This window comes from Arvicanthis niloticus, chromosome 1 (assembly GCF_011762505.2).
Source record: "Arvicanthis niloticus isolate mArvNil1 chromosome 1, mArvNil1.pat.X, whole genome shotgun sequence".
NCBI classification, from domain to species: domain Eukaryota; kingdom Metazoa; phylum Chordata; class Mammalia; order Rodentia; family Muridae; genus Arvicanthis; species Arvicanthis niloticus.
The window spans coordinates 83,154,725-83,176,932 of record NC_047658.1 but is presented as its reverse complement, the minus strand read 5'-3'; the positions used below and the strand labels follow the sequence as shown (position 1 = coordinate 83,176,932).

General features: G+C 40.4%; 1 protein-coding gene across 20 annotated transcripts in view; it reads left to right on the top strand.

Moving 5' to 3' along the window:
• The window catches only part of Sox6 (SRY-box transcription factor 6), a 586,344-nt gene that overhangs the window by 501,043 nt on the left and 63,093 nt on the right, over positions 1-22,208 (top strand). For 18 of the 20 annotated variants that reach the window (XM_076941377.1, XM_076941314.1, XM_076941365.1 and 15 more), the window contains 3 exons: positions 4,209-4,358; positions 9,549-9,732; positions 12,608-12,792. In XM_076941377.1, coding sequence (XP_076797492.1) covers positions 4,209-4,358; positions 9,549-9,732; positions 12,608-12,792 — 519 coding nt within the window. The remainder of the gene's footprint in view (positions 1-4,208; positions 4,359-9,548; positions 9,733-12,607; positions 12,793-22,208) is intronic. The other 2 variants (XM_076941355.1, XM_076941348.1) reach the window with 1 other exon arrangement.

The window sequence follows — 22,208 nt, the reverse complement described above, 5'->3', positions numbered from 1 at the left end:
TAGCAGATGTTTGTGTGTCCTACCAACTTGTTTTATACTATTTATTTATTTATTTAAAGCCATGGTCTCATGTAGTTCAGAATGACCTCAAACTTGATATGTATGGAAGGATGACCTTGAACTCCCAGTCTTTCTGTCTCCATTTCCCAAGTCCTGGGATTACAGACATGCTACCATACCTGGTTCATGCAGTGTTGGAAAGGGACCCAGGGCTTTGTGCTTGCCAGGCAAGCACAGTACCCAATGAGCTGCATGCTCAGCCTTGCTGAATTTCAAAAGGAAAAGATCCATCAAAGTAAAAAAGAAACAAAACCACAGCCTTTTCTTTGCCTAAATTATAGCGGTTTGACTCTTACTTGTGAATTTTTCTTGCCACTGAGTCATTGTATACAGAATTAAGAAACTTTAATTTCTTTAGAGGCTTGTTATATTAGAAAAATTGTTCCAACGAAAGCAACAATCATGACATAGGTACATCTGGCTCTTGCAAATTAATCTTTATTAAGCTTTCATTTAATTACATATGCTGAAAGGTCTGTTTTTGATTACTGTAATTTTTTTTATTTGTCCATGTGAATGATAGTAATGCTTGAAATTATACACAAACCACCTTTTTTTCCCCCTCTTCTACTAATATGGCCAAGTTTGAGCTATTTTCTATGTAGTTGATGAACTAGGAAGCTTTCTATTATGATAGAAATCTGACCATCAAGGTAATGGCTTAATCTTGATTATATGTAGAAAAGAAAATATTTGAATGATGTTGTCAAGAATCAACAGTGTTAAGATTGGGATATCTGACCTCAGGTTATCACAGCAAATTAACATATTCATGTATTACCAGTTTTGCATAAATTCTAATACAGGAACAGCTAAAGACTGGAAATAGTAACCTTTGAGTACAGGTAAAAAGAGATATCATTATAGGTTTGGGGGACATGAGAAATGGATACTAGAGTTTTAACTGTCATCAGTAAAGGAAAGGTGATGTGTCATGGATGACAGACATAGAAGGAGAATGGTCGACAAGATGGCTGGTTAAAATCAGTAAAAGTTGGCACCTTAGCCTCATACATGATAATGGATACTGTTTCATCTTATCCATCATTAGTAGCACACAACCTAGCAAGGGACTAAGAGACTCTTGAGAATCTGCATTAATAGGTTTTTTTTTTTTTTTTTTTTAAAGCTTGGGACATCAGATATAATAATGCCATTCAAATGAATCTTCCAGCCAAGACAGAATTTGGGGGATATCCCTTTAAGAATATGGTCCAGTATAAGGGAAACAAGATATGAGTGTTGACACTTTGGATTCCCCAAGGAAAAACCTACTTCCTGAACCATTCTTTTATACAGAAGTCTATCTTATTTCCTCCCCACACTTAGAATTTTCACTCGCCTTCTTGTGATGTCACTTATATATCAGTCAACCATCAGCAGAGACTTTAGAAGAGCCTCCAATGAGAAAGAGCTCAAAAGATGAAAAGAGATAAATCAGTGCAGAGAACAGAAAAAGAAAACAAATTCAAAGCCATCATTAATATTAGCCAACAGAAAAGTAATCAAAATGCTTTATAAAAGTAGCCAGGGAACAAAAGGACCTTTCAAATTGGATGGCAGAAACTTAGGAAAATTTATAGAACCCTTAGAAATTGATAAAAAAAAATCTGTAATAGAGTAAAATAATATGTTGAAGAGTGGTCTATGAGCATGTCTAACATTTATTAATGTGAATGAATGGGAAATCTCAGAGCATTGCCTAGATTTGAAACACTTGGTTTTATATATAAGATGGGCTGGTCTCCAGATTAGTGAGTGCCAAGGCAACAGGCAGATAGACCTCAGGGTTAAATCCCTACACTTAGTATAAAGGGAAGAAGTCAGTGCTATCTTAAGAGACAACTGACTTCATATAAAGAAACTAAAATCAGAATGACATCAAACTTCCTTAGCAAAAAGAGGAAAAGGACAGTAAATCGTTGTCTTTGGAATTCTAGGAGTCATTTTTAAACTTACAATTCTGTATCAAGGGAATATAATAACAGTTTCCTGAGTCATTAGTTCCTAAAAAAACTAACCTCACAGGCACTTTCTCAAGTATTTCCTGGAGGGTATATACTACCTAAAATCAGACAATTAACTAACAGACAGGAAGCTGTGACAGACAGAAAACAGAATCCAATATAGGAGACACAAAGGGGAATTGATGTAGCACAGGCCTAATGAATAAACTAGTTCAGACTGGAGCAAGAGTGTAGAGAATCCTAAGAGGGTATCTCTAAGGGATATGGAGATTAGCTGTATAGTTGATTGGATTGTGTTGAGTTTTCTTGGTCTTTTGGAGAGTCTGGGAATTACCCAGTGATAGTTACAGAAACCAAAAGGGGATAAATGAAAGATAAAATGATAAAAAAAAAAAAGACAAATACTAAATCTAACAAAATAAAAAGTTAAAGGGAAAAGTTACTGCTGTATCTAATCCATGTAGTTTCAAGTACTTGGAAGGCTGAGCCAGGCAGATCACAAGTCCAAGGTCTGTCTGGCTTTCAGAGTGAGTTCAAGTCTAGCCTGGACAATTTAGTGATACCCTGTCTCAAAATAAAAGATAGAAGTCTGGGGATATAGCTCAGTGGTATTTACCTAGCAAGCCTGAAGACCTAAATTCAATCCTTGTATGGCAAGAACGAGAGCAAGTGGGGGGGTAAGAAAAGTGAAGGGAAGGGAAGGTAAAAGAGGAGAGGAAAGGAGAGGAGGAGAGGAGAGGGGAGGGGAGGGGAGAGGAGGGAAGAGGAAGAGGGAGAGAAGAGAAGAGAGAAAAGAGAAAAGACGAGAGACGAGAGACGAGAAGAGAAGAGAAGAGAAGAGAAGAGAAGAGAAGAATGAAATATAGCTCTTTGCATAGCTCAGCTATGAATAGTGCCAAGGTAGAATGGAACCATGAGACTAACTTAAAATTTGTGATGCTAACACTAAGCAATTGGAGGGGTGCATGAAAGCACATATGGTTGGTGGCGTAGTAAGGTTAAGCTTTAATCCTCCTGTGTGAGGTCAAAGGATAAGGACAGAATAGTACATAAACATCTGCAAGCAAGGTGGAAAGTGCCAGTAAGAACAGTCAGCCAAGCTGAAAAGAGATGGTCTCCACAGAGTAGGCATGGAGTAGGGAGGCCAGTGTGGGAGGCCAAGGCCATCATGGATGGCCATAGGGGCTTTAACTTATTCAAGGTGGCCATGCTGTTGTGATTTCTTTTATTTAAAAGCCTTAAAGTAATATTGAATTTATGAAACCATATATAACATTATTTTGATAAAAGTTAAAATTATATAAAGTGAGATTGGCTTATATTCCAATCTTGGGTCTGCATTCAGTTACATCAATGTACTTAATGTTGATCACTTTAAGATATATAGTATTAGGTAGTCTGTTTACCTTATATCAGGAGGAGGAACCCTTGTAAGAGGGACCAGAGGTCTACTACCGAAGAGAAACATTGCAAATACTTAGAAGAGACCAGGAAACAGCAGTGGAAATATAGGGAGATGAGCCTGGAGTCCCAAGCCAAAGGGGAATCTGAGGAGACACCAGCAGAGCTGTTCTGGGCTTAAAGGGGGCATTTGGTTACCTCATTCAGTCCTAGAGGCAGGAAACAAGGTTGACTTTTTGTTTCTATGGCTACCAATCTGGATATACCCTGTCAAAGACCGTTATATGGTGCCTAGAGATAAGACCTTGAAAGGGAAGTGGCTACTGTCTGCCTCAGGGTGCTTAGAGGCAGCACTGGTCAAGAAGTATCTGATCCTCAGAGAAGTATGGTAAGACTGAGGTTCCTCGGGGAAGTTCGGGTTAGCTTCTTAGTCCACGAGTGGACACACTGGACATTAAAGAACTTCATGTGGTGATTTCAGGCTCTAGAAGGACCCTCAGAAATTGCTTAGCCAAATCTTTTCAGTGCAGCTGAAGGGACTGAGTTGTAGGGAGACCAGTCTCCTCCCAGTGTCACTGCTGGAGCAGACAAGTACCGTGTTTCTCATCCTAGCCCTCTTTCATTCTGAGTTAATTGGCTTTTCTTATTTTTATCTTTAAAAAACTGAGAGAGAAACTACAGGGTTATGAGGGATGTTATCTGACAACACGGTAAGGCTTTTTTTTGAACCTGTTTCAGCTGTATTTAATGAGACCGACATTTGCCTTCTCTGTTTTGCAGCAGCTTTATGCCGCTCAGCTGGCCAGCATGCAGGTGTCACCTGGAGCAAAGATGCCATCAACTCCACAGCCACCAAACTCGGCAGGGGCGGTCTCACCTACTGGGATAAAAAATGAAAAAAGAGGGACCAGCCCTGTAACTCAAGTTAAGGTATTTGCTTTGTAGGTTTGTGGAAACAGTTTGGAAAATAGCTTTGTAAGAAAGGTAGTGAACCGGGCTATGCTGAGAGGAAGCAGCAGGAATACAGCAACATAAAAGATCCCCAAATGTGCCTCTTTATGGGGATGCCATGATTGAGCATCGAGAAACAGGTGTTTCTCTTTTGATAACAATAGTGCTATATTGTGAGATGCTTACCGAACTCCAAAAACTCACTCCTCAAAAAATCTCTCCCTTCAGAGTCTGGCTTTCCTTTTTTAATGTTCACTGGCAGGAATGGCTGTGCTTGTATTGTCAGTCTTTGTCATAGACTTGCAACACTTGTCTCCCTGTTCCTCAAACAGACAGGGAGCCACTTCACAGTAGCAGAGTAGGCCCTAGAATCCTTGATGTTAAAAGAGGATCCAAGGGATTCTAATGCTGGACTTGGCACAGTCTGGTGCAGAGCTGTCTCAGTATTGGCTATCCCAAGAAGCTGAGGAATAGGGTATCACTGGCTGATGGTACTTTTGATGTCATGTCATTATGAGAGGATAAATGTGCTTTCCCAGTTATGGGAGGAGTGTTGATAAATGGTTTTCTTAACTGACTTTTCAATGTCCTCAAACTGGTCACCTGAGGAATACTTGGTGACAAGAGAAATGATCAAGCACTTCAAATGTGTGCTGCATATGGTTCCTATACAAAATATAAGTTGGCTTGGTGGGAACTGTATCTGCTTCCAATATGGAGTTAATAAATTCACACTGTTTGGAGAAATAATTGGAGAAATAATTGTTGTGTGTAATTGGCCATGACCTTGGAGAGTTGTGGTAACTGTGGATACATGACTGTAATGCATCAGAAGCATTGCACTTGGGGGAGTCTGAGCAGCCTTTGAATGTTCACATAGGAAACCGTGGAGATGAGCCAGCCTCACTACTGGGTGCTCTCCAATCACTGAAGCTGTGTCATTCTGGTAAATTTTCATATAGCAATGTTGAGATTTCAGAAAGTCTGCAAAAGTAATAGACTTCAACTATTGAAGACCAAAACCATGAACATCCTCAAGGCAGCCTATCTATGCTCCACCCCCAAATATTAACTTAATGCCACACATTCTTTTAGATTCTCTAGAGAAATAAGGTGAAATTACACTTAATTGTTAGAAATCTTGAGCTATAACAATTAACACAGGAATTGTAAGCTTGTGGAAACGCATTATTTTATATTCCAAACACTTATTTGTGAATACAAATCATAGCATAGCAGCTCAAACAAGGACTAAGTCTTTTCATAGTTGTTAGAGAAAGAGTATGTGAAACACCACAACTCAGGCTATTTGGGTATTAAATATTTTAATGTGAAAAAGTCATTTTGTAATTTAAGTTGGCCAACTGGAACTGCACCAAACCAAGCCTTTACTAGATGAGTAAATGTTCCCTGGCTAAATTCAAGTTTCTATCTGCTTTTACCATTCCAGCTCTGTGGGCCAACAGATTTTATTACTCACTTGACCACATGCAAATTCTTAGGCATAAGAGTTCTGTATGATTTGACTTGCCTATTTTATGTTAGCAACAAAGGACCCATTTCTTATACTTTTTAGATCATATATTATGTATGCAAGCAGAAATATATAAACCAAAATATAAAGTGTGCATTTAAATTGAATGTTCCTATTACTGAAAGAACTTCTGAGAATAAACTCAGTCTACTGACTGTGAAGATTTTATCATCCAGATATATCATGGTTCTCATGATATAAAGTATGATTATGCATTGTATAGTGGAATATGACACAGTAAGATTTGTTGAAGGTAACAGAGATAAACAGGGTTTTTATCTATTAAAAGTCTGCAATCTAGGAGTTGGTGGTCATGAAGGAAATGAAGGTAGTTTCAGTGTTTGAATAGAAGTGTCTGCTTGCACAGTCCCATACCAAGAAAGATTGAGAATCATTGAGCTGGGCTCCGAGTATCATATATCAGCTCTATATACAACAAAAGCCTCTCAACCTGGCAAGGTGCTCAGTCCCTACAGCCTGTCCCCTGACAAATGTCTTGTGCGATCTTAAACTGAGTGGAGGGTGACATACAATTAGCCCTACTAAAATGTTACAAAATGTCACTCTTCTTACATTAGAAAGAACATAGATATTTTCTCAGATTGTATGCTCTAGACTGGTGAGCTAGTCTGCCTGCATCCTACCCTCCTACAAGTTGCTGTTTTTGTTTTTCTGTCTTATCTAACTTTACTATCTGTGTCATTCTGATGTTTGTTTGAAAGCTGTTGTATTTTTCCCTTTTTCATTCATATTATCATGTTTCTGTGTAAGCTCATAGTTACTGAATAGATATGACATATTTTGAATTTTACGGTGTTAACTACTAAAGTGTTTGCATCTCTTTAAATATCTGAAATCTATTCTGAGACACGGAACTTTTTGATCTTCTCTGGATATACTTTTCATATTTGTTAAGTTCAAAACAACCAGGAATCTCCAGGTACTTTAGCCCCGTGATGAGGCAACAGCCTCCTAAAGACATACTTTACTTACTGCCCTGTATGTCCATCATACGACCTTTGCACTGTGTTGATGTGAGAGTAAGCCATTCTCAGTCCTTTATGAACAAGCAGTCATTTTACCTACTCCCTTCATTCTCCTCAGCCTCAAGATGCCTTCTCACATGCATCTGCTGCTCAGTGCTCAACTAACTAAGCATGCAGACCAGTCTCTGCACTTCCTTAGCATTTTCTCTCTGGAGATCTGTCCTCTTTGGTGCCCCTCAAAAGTTATGTCTACATTAGCCATCCTAAACTCTGAACTCTCTACTCAGGGAGGCTACCTTGTTCCCTGTACCACTTCCCAGAAACTCCTCCTGGATAGTGATGTAGGACCAGGCTAGAACTCACTTATTTCAGGAGTCACATTCCCAGGCTCCTAGCATAGATCTCTGTAGAGTCCTGTCTAATGTTCATCATGTCCTGTGTACTGACAGTGAGTTCTTAACCTGGGGAAGTAAACCTGATCCTGCCCCTCTATCATGTTTTACAATGGAGAACTTCTTGACATAAGTTTTGAATTGTAAATAGTAAATTGGAGCATATTTAAAACTGAAAAGATGTTGTAAACTCCGTATTTTCAAGAAAATTGAAGAAAACATAAATATAAGACAAAGAACAGAAAGAAAATTAGTTGCCTACAAGTGTTAAGTGCAGTAATACAGATGGGCAGTCACTGGATTGGGTTAGGAGCAGTTTAGACCCACAGGAGGAAAAATTGTGGAATGGAAGACAGAACAAAATGATGCAAAATGGAACAGAGGAAAGACTCAGTCCCGGGTCAACATCACATGGGCTAACTCACACAACCAGAAGAAAGAATTTGACTTACGAATGAAGAAATAGTGGTGGAACATGTCTCTAACTTGACAAACACTCTAAATTCAGACATTTTAGAAGTTCAGCAAACCCCAAATAAAAGAAACATGGAGAACATGAGTGAAATACTTAGCATATAAATTGCTATGATTCCAGTATGAGTGAAAGAAGTAACTAGTTTAAATATCCTTTGAGTCAAGGGCAAAAAGAAGCAAGTTAATTTAGTACATCAGATAATTTTGACATTCATAGTGGATGTAATCATGTTCCCCAGAACATGCCCTATACTAAATATAGATTAAAGTGCATTGCAACACAGATGGGACCGAGCACTTGCTTCCTATTAATACCAAACACAACAACAACAACAAAACAACTCAGACACACAGACAAATGATCATTTTTGATGGTCATTTGGTAGAAAGGGATGCAGGGGAGGGGGGAGGTGAGATTTGGAGTCCAATAAGTTAGATTCAATTATTTCCCTCCCTATACAGCCTTGAGAAGGGGCTTTTGATTATTTGTATGTTCATCTCTTCATTTGATTTTTGAGGAGTACAGTTTATCCTCCAATGGCATCAGTGGCTCAGTGGGCTACTGCACTGCAGGTGTCCAGTGTAGTGCCTGCGGCATGGTCAGTGTTCCTGTCCTTCCTCTCCGCTCCTTCTCCACTGTTATTTTCTGGCATGGCTGTTGATTGACATCCCTTCGTATATGGCTGTCTTTTTATAGATAAAGAACTAAGCCTCAGTGAGGTCACATGTTTACCCTGGGAGAGAATGTTCTGTTACCAGATTCTGTTTTGTAGTCTCAATAATGTCACTGAAAACAAGTCCCCTGTGTCCCAGAAGCGAGATGGGATCTGACATTTGCTGATGATTTTGCTTCAGAATGCAATAATGCAGATCTTAATACTGAACCTTTAAATCACATATATTTAAATATGTGAAATGAGAGAAATATTGTCTGTAGCTCTTTGATGGTTGGATAAATGAGACAAAATGAAAACAAGTTGTTTAACTTTCAAGCCACTGGCTAACTCAGAGTTCCAAGCCAGAGATGAAAATACTGGGCTTGGTGTGGAGGGATATGGGTCTTAAAATAGACATTCCATAAATATATGTAGTAAAGATTGTAACAAGACATCACTTTAAGCATGAAAAATAAATTGCATATAGCATGGCATGTAAAACATAATTATAATGTATGCTTGCTCTTCACAAAAATTAATTTTAAACATGAATAGAGACCAGAATATAAACCATAAGAGCACCCACACCCAGAAAGCCACATAGAAGCCTGTGGTGTGGCATGGGACTCTGAGGGCAGGGGCCCTGGAGAGCAAAAGATGGCTTTCCATGTTTCCATTCTAAAGTACTTGGAATTGTTTGATTTAAAATATATATTAAAAAATTAGCTGTGGGGACTATTTATAGTCACAGGAACTTTTCTGAGAGACTAACACAAAAGCACTACAGAGCTACTGAAATTTTAAATAATTCTTTGTAAATGCCCTAGGTTAATTTAGATCCCTGAAAACACATTAGGAAATTAAGCTGTAATGTGAGCTAATTCAGATTTTAATTTGGCAAAAAGAATGATCCAACTACACAGTTAATGTAAATAGAAGCATAACACAGGGAAATTAATGAGGTGCCTTCCGATGAATCTTCAAGGAGGTAGATAATTAGCTTCTTTTGTTATTATTGTAGGAGAACATGGCATTGTCTCGGAGGTGTAAAATAACTGTGGCTTACTAAGTGATAATGTGCTTCATTTGTCTTTTTTTAAATAATTATTTATGTTAAACTCTTGTAGGATGAAACAACAGCCCAGCCGCTGAATCTCTCATCCCGGCCTAAGACAGCGGAGCCTGTGAAGTCCCCAACATCTCCCACCCACAGCCTCTTCCCAGCCAGCAAAACCAGCCCTGTCAACCTGCCAAACAAAAGCAGCATCCCCAGCCCCATTGGAGGAAGCCTGGGGCGAGGATCCTCTTTAGGTAAATGGAAGAGACCTATAAACTGGGAAAGAAAGTAATTGGGTCAGTGCCTGCTAGCCCTGGGTCCTCTGTTCTTTGGGAAGGACAGCGATGGGAAGGACAGTTCTTCCCACTGAAGCAGACCCAACTTAGTATCTTGGGCAACTATAACTTTTAGAAATTGTCACAAGTCCTGCTAGTGTCCATTTTCTTTTGTTTGTTTGTTTTGTTGTTGGATTTGTTTTGGATGTTAGTGGATCCTGGCCATTAGACATGGGGTGGGGGGTGGGGGGCATTGTCTGAGTTTTGTCAGTTTTGCCCTGAAGTAATTTTCTAAGGGCATCAAGAATTGGCTTCATGCAAGAAACCATGTCACAATATGCCTGTTTCTTCTTGCCCTTTGAAGGGCATTTTCAAGGACTTGAAGGTATTTTCTTGCCCCTGTTTGTACAGCAAAAGCTGAACCATAATATCTGAACCAAAAAGTTAGTGACTGGAGTGGTTTTGTATTTCCTAAACCCTGAAAAGTCAACAGTATTGTGTATGTCATAAGGCCTGAAGAGAACAGTCCACCTGACAGGGCCTTGTAGTCTCCATTTTGAAAGACAATGTTAGGTGATCCCAGCATGCTCACCTACTTAGGTAGAATGAAACAAAGACAAGAAGGCACTTGTCAGCAGGAACAAAGCAAAGCATTAAGGGTAGGTATTGTTCCTAGACTCTTCACATCTCTTGGTTTCCAAATAAATACTGGGGGTGGGGAGATTCAAAGGGGTTGGGAATTAGACTGGCCATTTCTTTACTGTGTCTTCTTCCTTGTGTTATTAAATCATAAAGCCTTATTGCCTATCATAACTAGATACACTAATGTGTGGGTAGAGCCATCATAATTTATATAGAGTCTTGCCACTTGGTTTGATTTCACTTTACAAGTTAGGTAGCATAGTTCTTACAGATACAATGAGTGAGCCCTAGACCTGTGTTGTGAACTAGCAGAACCAGGACTTGACTTATACACAGGTCTCTCACCCAGAACTCTCTGCTCTCTGGAAGCTCAACTGGGCTGAGTGTGAGTGTGTCTTCTGACAGTAAGATCTAGTGTTTAGGATGTGGACAGCAGCTTGTTCTGATTTCCAGTTAGGTTCCTCTCCTAGGAGCCACAACATCTCACACCCTGTTAGGGTCCCTCAGGAAGAGGACAGTGATACATATCCAAAACATTAACATGACTGTTTCTTTTGGCTGGCGTTTTGGGAGTTGGGAGATGAGGAAAGAGAACCAACATAAAACACCAGTGGCCTGCTCCTCGAAGTGGCTTCATGTAGTCCACTTTCACATGTTGTTTGGAAAGTTTGCGGCCTGGGCTGTGCATCTAAAGGGACAGAGACAGAGCTGGTATGTCCCAGGATCTGCTCCTGTCAGCAGCTTGTTAGTTCAGAAGCCAGATGGGCAGGAGTAAAAGAATCACCTGTTGGACAGCAATCTTGTCCAAATAATATTCCACAAAAGTGATCTTTTGTTTAATCAGCAAACTTCCAAACAAATGAAATTGCTTTTTTATATTTTATAATAAAGTAACTGACTTTAAAAACATTTTCATAGTTTTTGAAACTTTTTGCAACATTTATATATATATATATATGTATGTGTGCATATATATGTATTATGTGTGTATATATATATACACACATAATACATATATATATACATATATATACATATATATACACATACACACATATGTACACACATTATACATATAAGGCATGTGATATAAGCTTGATTGTAGTCTGGTTTCCCTGTTCCTTTCTCTGTGAGGTGTATGCATATATGCATACGTGTCTCTCACACGTTTGTGGTGAAACACAAAGGGCCTCACACAAGTAGATTGTGTCAAATACACAACAGCAACTGAAATCTATCAGTAATTAAATAATTGCCCTCCTTTGTCTCAAAATGGAAAAACTGATCCAAAGTATTCATTTAAGCTGAGAAAAACCAAGGCGTAGAGGAAAATGAGTTCTCATTTCATTTTCCCCTCTGGGTTACAGGAAATATAATGAAGGAAAAGGTTTCTTCTTACTTGATTTTAGGATTTGTGCTCATGAGAAAGCCATCGCCACACACACTGCTTCACCGTCAGGAGCGGGGGTGGGGGACAGGGCTGCAAGCTGTGGCTGTCCAAGCTTGGGCTTGGGCAGGGTTGTCATCCTCTTGGTAAATAACCGAGGCAGCATGATAAGAAGAATGCTTCATTAACCAGCCAGCTCTTGGAGAATGGAGAGCGTGGTGTGTTCCTTCCCGCCCCCTCGCTCCTGCAGTGGACACATAACACACACATAGATGTCACCATAGTGCACATGTACCCTCTTAGGTCTCATTCTGTTGAGCTTCAAACTGCTCTTTTATACATAGCACACCAAATAAACCCAGGATCTGGACAGAAATCTCAGCTGCCTCTCTGCCTAGCCCGTTTTGTCCCTCCCCCACAGATCAGCAAAGATTGTACATAAACTATAGACACATAAAAAGCAATTACCCTTCCAATAGATCTAGGACTAGAATGTAGGAACATTGACACTGTAGGCACAAGCAGGGCAAATACTCCCCGCTGTACATACAAGATTAGAACCTAGGACCAGTCATCTGTGAGAGGGTAGAAGACAACCACACAGCCTGGAGTGATGGCGTATCCTCCACAGGCTAACTGTACCCTGAACTTGTACAGCTTAGTTGACTTGACTTCTATTCTCTAACTAGTGTTATAGTTTTCTTAATAACAAATGTGTTCCTGCCTTGTTCAGAGAATACAGTATTACCCTGGGGAGTGGATCATAGCCAGCACTTGGGAGACTGTGTCTCCATACACCTCTAATAATGCACCCTGTGTATGCAGATATACTATCCAGTCTCAACTCCCCTGCCCTGTTTGGGGACCAGGACACAGTGATGAAAGCCATTCAAGAGGCTCGGAAGATGCGAGAACAGATTCAGCGGGAGCAGCAACAGCAGCCACACGGAGTTGATGGGAAACTGTCGTCCATGAACAACATGGGGCTGAGCAACTGCAGGAATGAGAAGGTAACCTGCATCCCTCCCCACTGCACAGCAGCCCACCAGCTCACCCTCATCTCTCTTTCTTTAGGCCTCCAGGTCCTAACTTGCTACCAAAGATCTGGGCTTCCAGCTTGAGGGCCACCTTGTAACTTACTCTGTCACATGGTCACATTCCTGCTGGTCAGCACTTAGGTTGCCTCCCCGGAATCTAACCTACCTGCCTGCTGCTGTCTCTCTGTCCCATTCTGAAATACTTAGGCACTTTCTAATAAAGACTGTAAATTATTCAATTAGAATGAAAATAGAGTGTAAAAATGTTTAAAAGAATATAAACACAAGCTCACGACAGTTAAGTGAATTGTTGCTCACCGTTAAATTTAATGCTATGCTTTCCTCAAAAAGTAAAAACCAAAACCAAGCAAATTTCAAACTGTATTCTATTTTTATCATTTTGATTCAGCAAATCACTTATGCAGTATCTGTCTGAGGTAGACTCATATAGCAGAATGGAGCCTGGAGCACAGGCCTGAGCTAAACAGAGCACACACTGACAGGGAAGGAGATCGTGAAGAGGTAAGCAAGAGTATAAGGCAGAGTCACTCATGTCTAGGGGCCAAGAGGAAGGTTAAAGGGAAGAAGCCAGTGGCAGTAAGGACTGTCTGAGCCTATGACTCAGGATAGAGACCTGGAGGAAGCCATGGTGCAGCCACAGGAACAGGATAAAAGGCACTCCAGAAAGGGAGACCTATGGGTATACAGGCCAGTATGGCCAGACTGTCACAGGAGAGAGAGAGAGAGAGCAGCAGAGGACATAAGGTAAAAGCCATAGCCTGGGAAAAGCATGGTAGACATGGTGGGTTCTGGGAAGCCTCTTCAGTTCATCTTACACTGGAATGAAATCTGACCGACACAGAGACCATTTGGCCTCCTGAAGAAGTGTGGAAATGAGGTGACTGGGAGAAGTGTGCCTGACAAGACAATTCATTCCTTTTCTACAGACAAATACTTGTCCAGCACTAAATCATGAGAACATGTTTATTTATTTACTTTTAAATGTGGGACTACTGTAGAGGGACAGATGAATTCTATGATAGACAATAGTAATAGTAGTTAAGTAAATGGTAAAACACATGTGTTTATTTGGTAAACTGAAACTGCAGGCTGCTGAGTTCAGGCCTGAGTCTCATTTTGTTTCAGTCCTCACTAACTGTGATGAGGACACAGTGGCAGAGTTTGCACAATAGGAGAAAAGCTGTGGTTTCCCCAGTTCCCTGCAGGGTTTTTCTATTCGCTCCTGAAGAAGCTGGAAGTGTGTGGTGCTATTTGTATTCCCCTGTGTGGCCTGACCATCTGGAAGCTCAGGTGTAACCCTTTCCTAAGTAAGGATGCATTGGTTTGTGTAGAGAGGCAGGGAATTCAGCTATGTGGCTCTAGAGGCCACTCTCCAAGCCATGTTATAAGCTGTGCTCTCTGCAACTCTCCTGGCATGCCCTCCCCTTCTCTTCTTGGCTTCTAATTGTTGCAGTAACCCTGGCTTGTGTCTGCGCTACCTCGATTTCCTCCTGTTTTTTTCTATATGCTTTCTGTCTTGTGGGTCTACTTTCTAACCTCTCTAATCCATTATGACCTTACTTTAACTTGATGACATGTATAAAATCTCTACTTCAAAATAAGGCCATATTCACAGCTACATACGGTTGAGACTTTTCTCTTAAGGAAACAATGTGACCCTTTACAAGGGGTGCAAATGTATAGCTCATTCCCAACCTCTTGACCTTACTGTACTTTTGGGCCACATCAAGAGACATCTGGTGTGCAGGGTAGAATGGGGCTGATAGGGCTGGTACTATGATGGGACGGACACTCTAAGCCTCACGTGGACTAGATTAACCTCTGAGCGAGCTGGCCTCCCAAAGCCTAGTAAAGATGTGATTTTCCCCTGAGTTCTCATTGTACTGTGGCTGCCATCAGCTTCCTACAGCATCTGGCACACCATACATAAACTCAGCCAACATACCTACCCATAGAATCATAAATTTAAAAACTAGTACCTTGCATCTTATGTAGTTACTTACTACAATCAGTTGGAGCTGAAGGTCCAACATTGACACTATGGCACTTCAAATTCCAAAGCTTAATTTTTATTTCCCACTGACTTTTCTTAATTCATTTTGGAGGAGGAAATCTGAAGTTAAAAATGAAAAAGAAAACTATATTTTCCCCTGGAAGTTATGAGAGGAAAATGATAAGTGAGGCTGACTTTGAACACACCGATAAAATACAACCTAAAATATAACATGCTGAAGAGAATCTCAAGGTAAGCTGCGGTGTGGATGTGGTTTTCACCAGGAAGCTGTACTTTCCCAGCTGAAGGGTCTCACTGCGTCAGTCGATAACTTTACTGGGGTTGAATTTGGGACACTGGAAGCCCATGCTCTTTAGGGATGCTATGTATGTTCATTAGCTCTTACAGAATCTCAGACCTCCTGACCTCTGGCTTGGGGTGGTTTGTGTGACATGGGCCTTGTTGGACTCTAGAGGGAATTTCTGTGCCTGCTAGGCCAGAATGTTGCTGCTAGAGGAATGCATCAAGGCTTCCCAGAGACCCTGAAGGCAGCTTATGACTCAGATCTCTATCCTAACTTGGTGGCTTTCCTTCTATAGGGCCACTGCTACTTATTTTTTTTTTTTTTTTACCTTTTCTTCTAAATGAAAAGGATAAGTATATAATATGCAAAAAGACTAAGAAGTGGACTGGGACAAATCCAGCTTACTATCTGGCTTCAAAATTTCTGCCTTTGAACCACTGGCCCAGTTTTGGTTTTTTTGTTTTTTTTTTAAATATAAGGACCTTTAAACTAGACTTAGGAATTCGTTCTTTGGACCCCATATCACAGTTTTAGGTAAGTTTTATAGCATTGCTGTCACAAGACTTGTTACTGACTAAGCATAGTTCTCTCTAGTACTTCAACATTCTTTACAAAAGAATGTAGCACACACCTGGGCTCCTTGGGAAGCAAGCCATTAGCTGGATGTTAGTGGTGTGTGTGTGTGTGTGTGTGTGTGTGTGTGTGTTACTCTATGAAAACTGCTGTTTGTAGGAGGGACAGGGACAAAGCAGGACTTGCTGAGGAAATAGTGACACTGTGCCTCCACCAGCAGCTACTGCATAAGCTCCAGGACCCCACAGTTATTGAGAACTGCTCCAAATTTAGAGAGGAGAATGAGTTTTGTATATTAGTGCCAGTCAGTTCTTGAGTGAAAGCTTCCCTGAAGAGGATTTGACTTTCTTTAGCTGAAGCTGAGGTGACTGTCTTTAGCTGAAGCAAGGCCTAGTAGGATGGGGAATCACATGCCAGTATCTACCATTGCCTGTCACATTTATCACTCTAGGTGTCATTAAATAGATGCTGTATGTATAACCAGGGTGGGCTAACATTTATGGCCCAAGAACAGGAAAGCTGTGTTTCCATAACATACACAGGCTTATGTGTGTGTCCATATGAATACATATTTACCCATGATCTGTTTCACTTTATTGAGCAAATCTGTTTTGCCAAAACATCACTGATTTGATATGTCAGAAGAGTGCCAGTGGAATATCTCTGGAGCTGTTGCAGGGTGTTCAGGGTCTGCTAAATACATAGATTGTGGGGACAATAGACTGTAATGGCACCCCAGGATCTCTTCTGCACCATCATCTCCAAGAGCCTCTGTGTGCACACCACAACACACACACACACACACACACACACACACACACACACACACACACACACACTGTGAGCATCCCTGCCAGCAGAAGGCTGAGTTTCTGTCCTAAGTTAGCTTTTCCCACCAAGAACACCAGCCGGCCCCATCTGTGCTGGAGCACCAGTGCGATTAGATCATATTATGGTGAATTCCTTACCACACTTTATTCTTCTGATAATTGTAAGTATTTTTGTTGTGAAAATCTACTGCAGAATTTCAACCACTCTGCTTATGAATATCCTATGCTAAGCTCGGGGTATATGGCTAAGAGAAAGGTGAGGCAGGATGGCCTTCTTCGTGTATGGTCTGTGGTGTTTGATGTATGAATGTGGACTTAGCAATTGGCTAGAGAATGTTCTTGTGTGGGTGTCATGTCAGGTCGCAGTGCTCAGAAATGGGCAGGCTGCACAGACATACACATGTGGCCTGAGCCACCACTCCATCTGGGAACTGCTTGAGAAAGATGTCAAAATGAGCTACAGTGACACAAAAAACACACTTTACCTGCATCTGAATTACGTGGACTGTGACTGAAAGTAGAAAGAGTAGAATATGGAGTTTTGTGTGGAGAGCTTGCTTAGCCTGTTCATGATCCTGGGTTTACCAAAACCCGATAAAACCAAACCAGTCAACCACCATCACCACCATCAACCTCCTTGCATTTTGGAATGGCAGGGAACATTAAGTCTATCTGGTAGTGACTACTGGTTACATGGAAGAACTAGCCCCAGAGAAAGGAAGGAGCTTCCTGACAGTCAGGACTTAAAGCAAAAATGATTTAATTCTTGGTGCCTCTCATCCAAAGTTGCTATTTCCACATAGAGAATTGTATCTGATTCAGTTAGCAACTTTCTATGATAGTTTTAAGCCTGGGACATAAAAACGAACTTGTATACTGACTGCCTCAAACCTTTGGTGGAATATGGAAAAGCTAGACACAGAAAAGCATGAATCTCCTGCTTTCTGTCTCCATAGTGCCTTGTTCCTACCAGGCTGGATCTGGATCCATAAACAGATGGTTGATTGATGTAGATGATAGAGACAGAGACAGATATAGAGATGGATATGGAGATGATGGAGATGATGGAGATGGAGATGAGAGATGGAGATGGAGATGGAGATGCAGACGGAGACGGGGAGAGAGAGAGAGAGAGAGAGAGAGAGAGAGAGAGAGAGAGAGAGAGAGACACACAGAAGTGGCTAGGTGAGCCCACACAATAGATGAGAAACAGCCTAGTCTCCATGTTGATTCATCATGAGTCTTTGTTCTACCTGTCATGCTTTCTGACACTCTTACCTAAATAAATTACTTTACCTTTCTGAGCTCCAATGGCCAGAGCTATGACATGAAGTCGAGACTCTTTTCCTTGAAGGATTATCTGAGAAATAATGTAAGGAAGATGCATCTCACACAGAAGATGCTCAAATGGAATCAGCTTCTTTCTCACTTTCAAACTGTATCGTCTCAACTATGTGCTAATTTTGTTCTCAATCTCTGATGCACTCTCATGATACAGGGTGGAATCACTGTGCTTTAGGAACTATGGTGTCTACAAATAGTGTGAAGGCTTAGAAGACCCTAACAGGCAGCTGCTTACAAACCCACCCGTGCATTTTGATTCCAAAGGGACTTTTAAAAGTTATAAAATTGTATTTATTATTTTTATGGGATGTGTATGCATGATTGTGTGGGCAATACATATTATGTGTGGAAATCAGTACAACTCTGTGGAATCAGTTCTCTCCTACCTTAATATGTGTTCTGGAGACTGAGCTCAGATCTCCAGGTTTGCTACTTAATGGATTTCCCTGCCAAGCCTTCTCGTTGACCCTTGGGGAACTTTCATACACTAGTAACCTGCCAGAATCCAGGTATAGCTAACAAGATAATACTATTTAAACATGGCCTGTTGTTGGCTAGAGAGCTTTGTTTTCTTCTGATTCATTAGATTTTTTTAATAATGCTTTCTTTTTAAAAAATACTTAGCCTGGTGTTTGATAGCAACAAGCATCACTCATGCTCAGATGGTACTTTTTCCCAGTCAAATAAAATAAGACTATGATAAGCTCCTCACCAAGGCACATTGTAAACTGGTTGCTAGTTTCTTAAAAGCCACTGTTGTATTTTTTCAAGCATAGATACTTGCTCCTTGCCTGACTTTGCAAAGCTCAGCCCATCAGCACCACAGTGTATTAAAGCTTCCCCTCTAATTGGGAAAGGGAAACAGGAAGCGGACTGTGCTGCTCGTGGTAGGTTGCCACAGCTTCTTGTTATTTCTACAGCTGAATCAGATATTTACTGTTGCATGACAAGGTAAGCATAATCAAAAGATCAATGCAGCCATACAACAGTGACTGAAATGGGGCTGAGAGCAAGTTATTTACTGCCGAATGACTGAACTCCTTATTCAGACCAGTGGGATCTTACTGTTTTCAAATCAAGTGCAGAACCAATTGATTGGAATTGTTGTCTTTGCAGTTTGACTGGCATGATCAGTTGCAGTGTTTCCTCTATTTCCTTTGCTCCCAAAACTATACTATGGAGGAATGTCGACCACAGTGGAGATTTCACAGGAAGGGGCAGATTCTGGGATCATCTTTGTTTGCAAAGAAAAGCAGCAGTCAGTTAAAAAAAACATTGTAAGATACTTTCAACATGATAAACAATACTTAAAAAGTACTTTATGCTCCAAAAATACTATCTATTACATATAGCGTCTCTTTTGATCTGTTAGGGATACAGGCTTTGCTGTCTCTGTTTCTGAAGTGGGGAAGCAAAGGCCAGTTAAAACCACTTTACTCCAGTATGCCTTCTCTCCATCCACCTCCACTACTCACCATTAAAACTTCCAGAAGATGGTGAGGGCAGTTTTACTTAGAAATTAAACCAAGGTGTATATCAAAGCTCCAAACATCCATTTTAATGATCGTGCCACTATCAGGAGCATGCTACATAAACACATTTGTTTCTGTGTACTTTTTGAGATGAACAACTATACTTTAAGAACGTACATACATCAGAAGCTCTATACAATTAGAAGAGAGCAACGAGGGTTTATTAATGCTGCATTTTGCATTTAAACCAGTAGCACTGGGCAGCTCTGTGTGCTATGTGTAGACTCTGACTGAATGCAACCATTACCTTCTTTCTTCCCTGTTGTCAGGGCTATTTCATTGGTTGCCTAGCTACTGGTTTAAGGCTTAATTCATTTAAAAAAAAAAAAAACCTTACTTGGTTGTGTTTCTTATTTCTTCTGCACTCTCACTGGGAAGAACGGTGAGGACTGGTACAGGCTTTCAGGACTCAAGATGCTTTTTCAGGGCAGAGGTGAGGGCTTGGAGCAGATAGGAAGCTTTCAGGTTTGTTTATAAGTATTTAGGTCAAAATGCAAAATCCAGTTATTACTTCTTCTAGTAAATGTGTTAAGACTCAACCCCATCAGGTAGTAGTTTTGTGCCCAGCTTCTGTGGGAGCTATTATCTGGACAATGTATAAAACATTCTTGTTAATTAAGACCCTCACTAGGGCAGGTACTTTCTAAGCCTTCATCCTTCTAGGTCTAATCTTTCTCCTGCCAGGGTATCCTCAGCTCTTGAGGTCTCAAGGCCCTTCCACATTCCTATATATAATAGAGAAAGGAAAGGAAATGAACAAATAATGTTTCAGTATGATTGTGGAAAGAATTTTGGCATACTGGATCCTCTAAAGGGCCCAGGAGGTTTAAGAGCAGGGACTGTGAACTATTCTAAATCGTACCATACACCTATCTGCATCAATAATTGAATTGCACTCACCTTAATTTTAAAACTCTTCTACTCAAACATCATAAGCATTTAGCAATAAGTAGAGTTTGTGGTTTAATTCTCTTGGAGTTAAGTGGGAAAACTATTAACAGAACTGTGTGGCTTGCCTTAATGCAGAAAAAAGTCATTCTGAGTGATTTTCAGTGCCACATAATGTGAAACAGGTAAATGAGATCTCCAGAGAAAAGAGCTAGTAGAAAAAGAAACAACTGGGGAGAAACTGAGGCAGACAGGTGAAGGTGAGACAAAGTCGTGTAACAGTGTGGGAAACAAGCACACAAGCAGTTTCATGTTCATGTTTGCTTAATTGCTAATGGGGTCTGTGATAGTTTGAATAGATCTGTCCCCTATAGATTCGTATATTGAATGCTTGGCTGTAGAGAGTGGCACTGTTAGGAGGTGTGGCTTCTATACCATTCAGCACAGGCTCTCACCTTATACATAAGGGAAGTGAGGCAAAAAGGACTGGAGCTGTTACCTACTCCAAAATGAAAGGCATTGGGTAAGGGTACAAGATCCAACTCCCCAGCATTTGGGCCAGTATGCATTCTAGATTTCAGGACAGCTTCCATTTCCTAAGGTGACAATGACTCTCAACTTTACATAATGTGACTTCAGTCTAGTCCTCCTCTGTTATATGTTATAACCCTTGCAATAGGGACCAGTGCACATATGATATATAGTACACACACATGTATAGTATATGAAATATACATATATACTACATATATGGATGATAACAACCAACATTCATCATATTAGATATTAAAGCTGAAACATTAGAATACTTATTTAAAACAATAAAAACGTAATTAGATATCAAAAGCAAAAAATACATATATATATACATATATAAAATACACACATATAAAATATACATATATGTATATATGTATATATGTATATATATGCCGTATAATACCTTATTAGAGTTAAAGCTCAAAGGACACAGTTTTCTAGGCATGTTTAGTGCACAGTAAGCACTTAGTAGCATATGAAATGATTTAAGTTGATGCCAATAACAGAATTTTTGTACAGAATTTTTATATGACATTTTGGTTCTCACTAGCTCACACTTGTTAAAGGTTTACAAAAGTCTTTCTGGAAGTAGCCAGGTGAGTAACACTAGCCCTTTTTCTTTACCTAAGGAAACTCATCTGGCAGCTGCAGTTTTGAGAATATGAGGATGTCAGTGTACTGTCATCAAAGCATTTTTTTTTTTGTTTATCAACTACAGTTGGCTCTCACAACCCTCCTTGCAGATAACTTCCTATCACTCTGCATACAGAGAGCAAGAGCAAGGAAAGGGAAGCTCTTCACACTTAAGTTTCATAGCCAACATCTTTTCCATTGTAGCAGACAGACTTCATAGTTTCTCACAGTGCCAGTCTCTGCCATGTGTCCTAAACAGTGAACCCTAAACTCTCTCTCTCTCTCTCTCTCTCTCTGTCTCTCTCTCTCTCTCTCTGTCTCTCTCTCTCTCTCTCCTCTCTCTCTCTCTTCTCTCTCTCTCTCTCTCTCTCTCTCTCCTCCCTTCTCTTCTCTCTCTCTCTCTCTCTCTGTCTCTCTCTCTCTCTCTCTGTCTCTCTCTCTCTCTCTCTGTCTCTCTCTCCTCGTGTATGTGTGTGTGTTGACCTGGATATACATGTGAGGCTGCTTTACCATGGAATATGTATGTCTATCTGTGTTTATCTCTGATTCTGTTCAACTCTCTTGATGGTGGTGACTGTTGCTATGTTTGATTGTTTTCATTTTTGGTTGGTGGGATTCTACAATAGATGTGACCTTCTTTCCTTCTTGGTTCCCCTTTCAGCTTTGTCTTGAAATGTACCTTCAGGAACACTCTGGCAGGGGTTCACTTTTAGCTAAGATCCAGTTTGTAA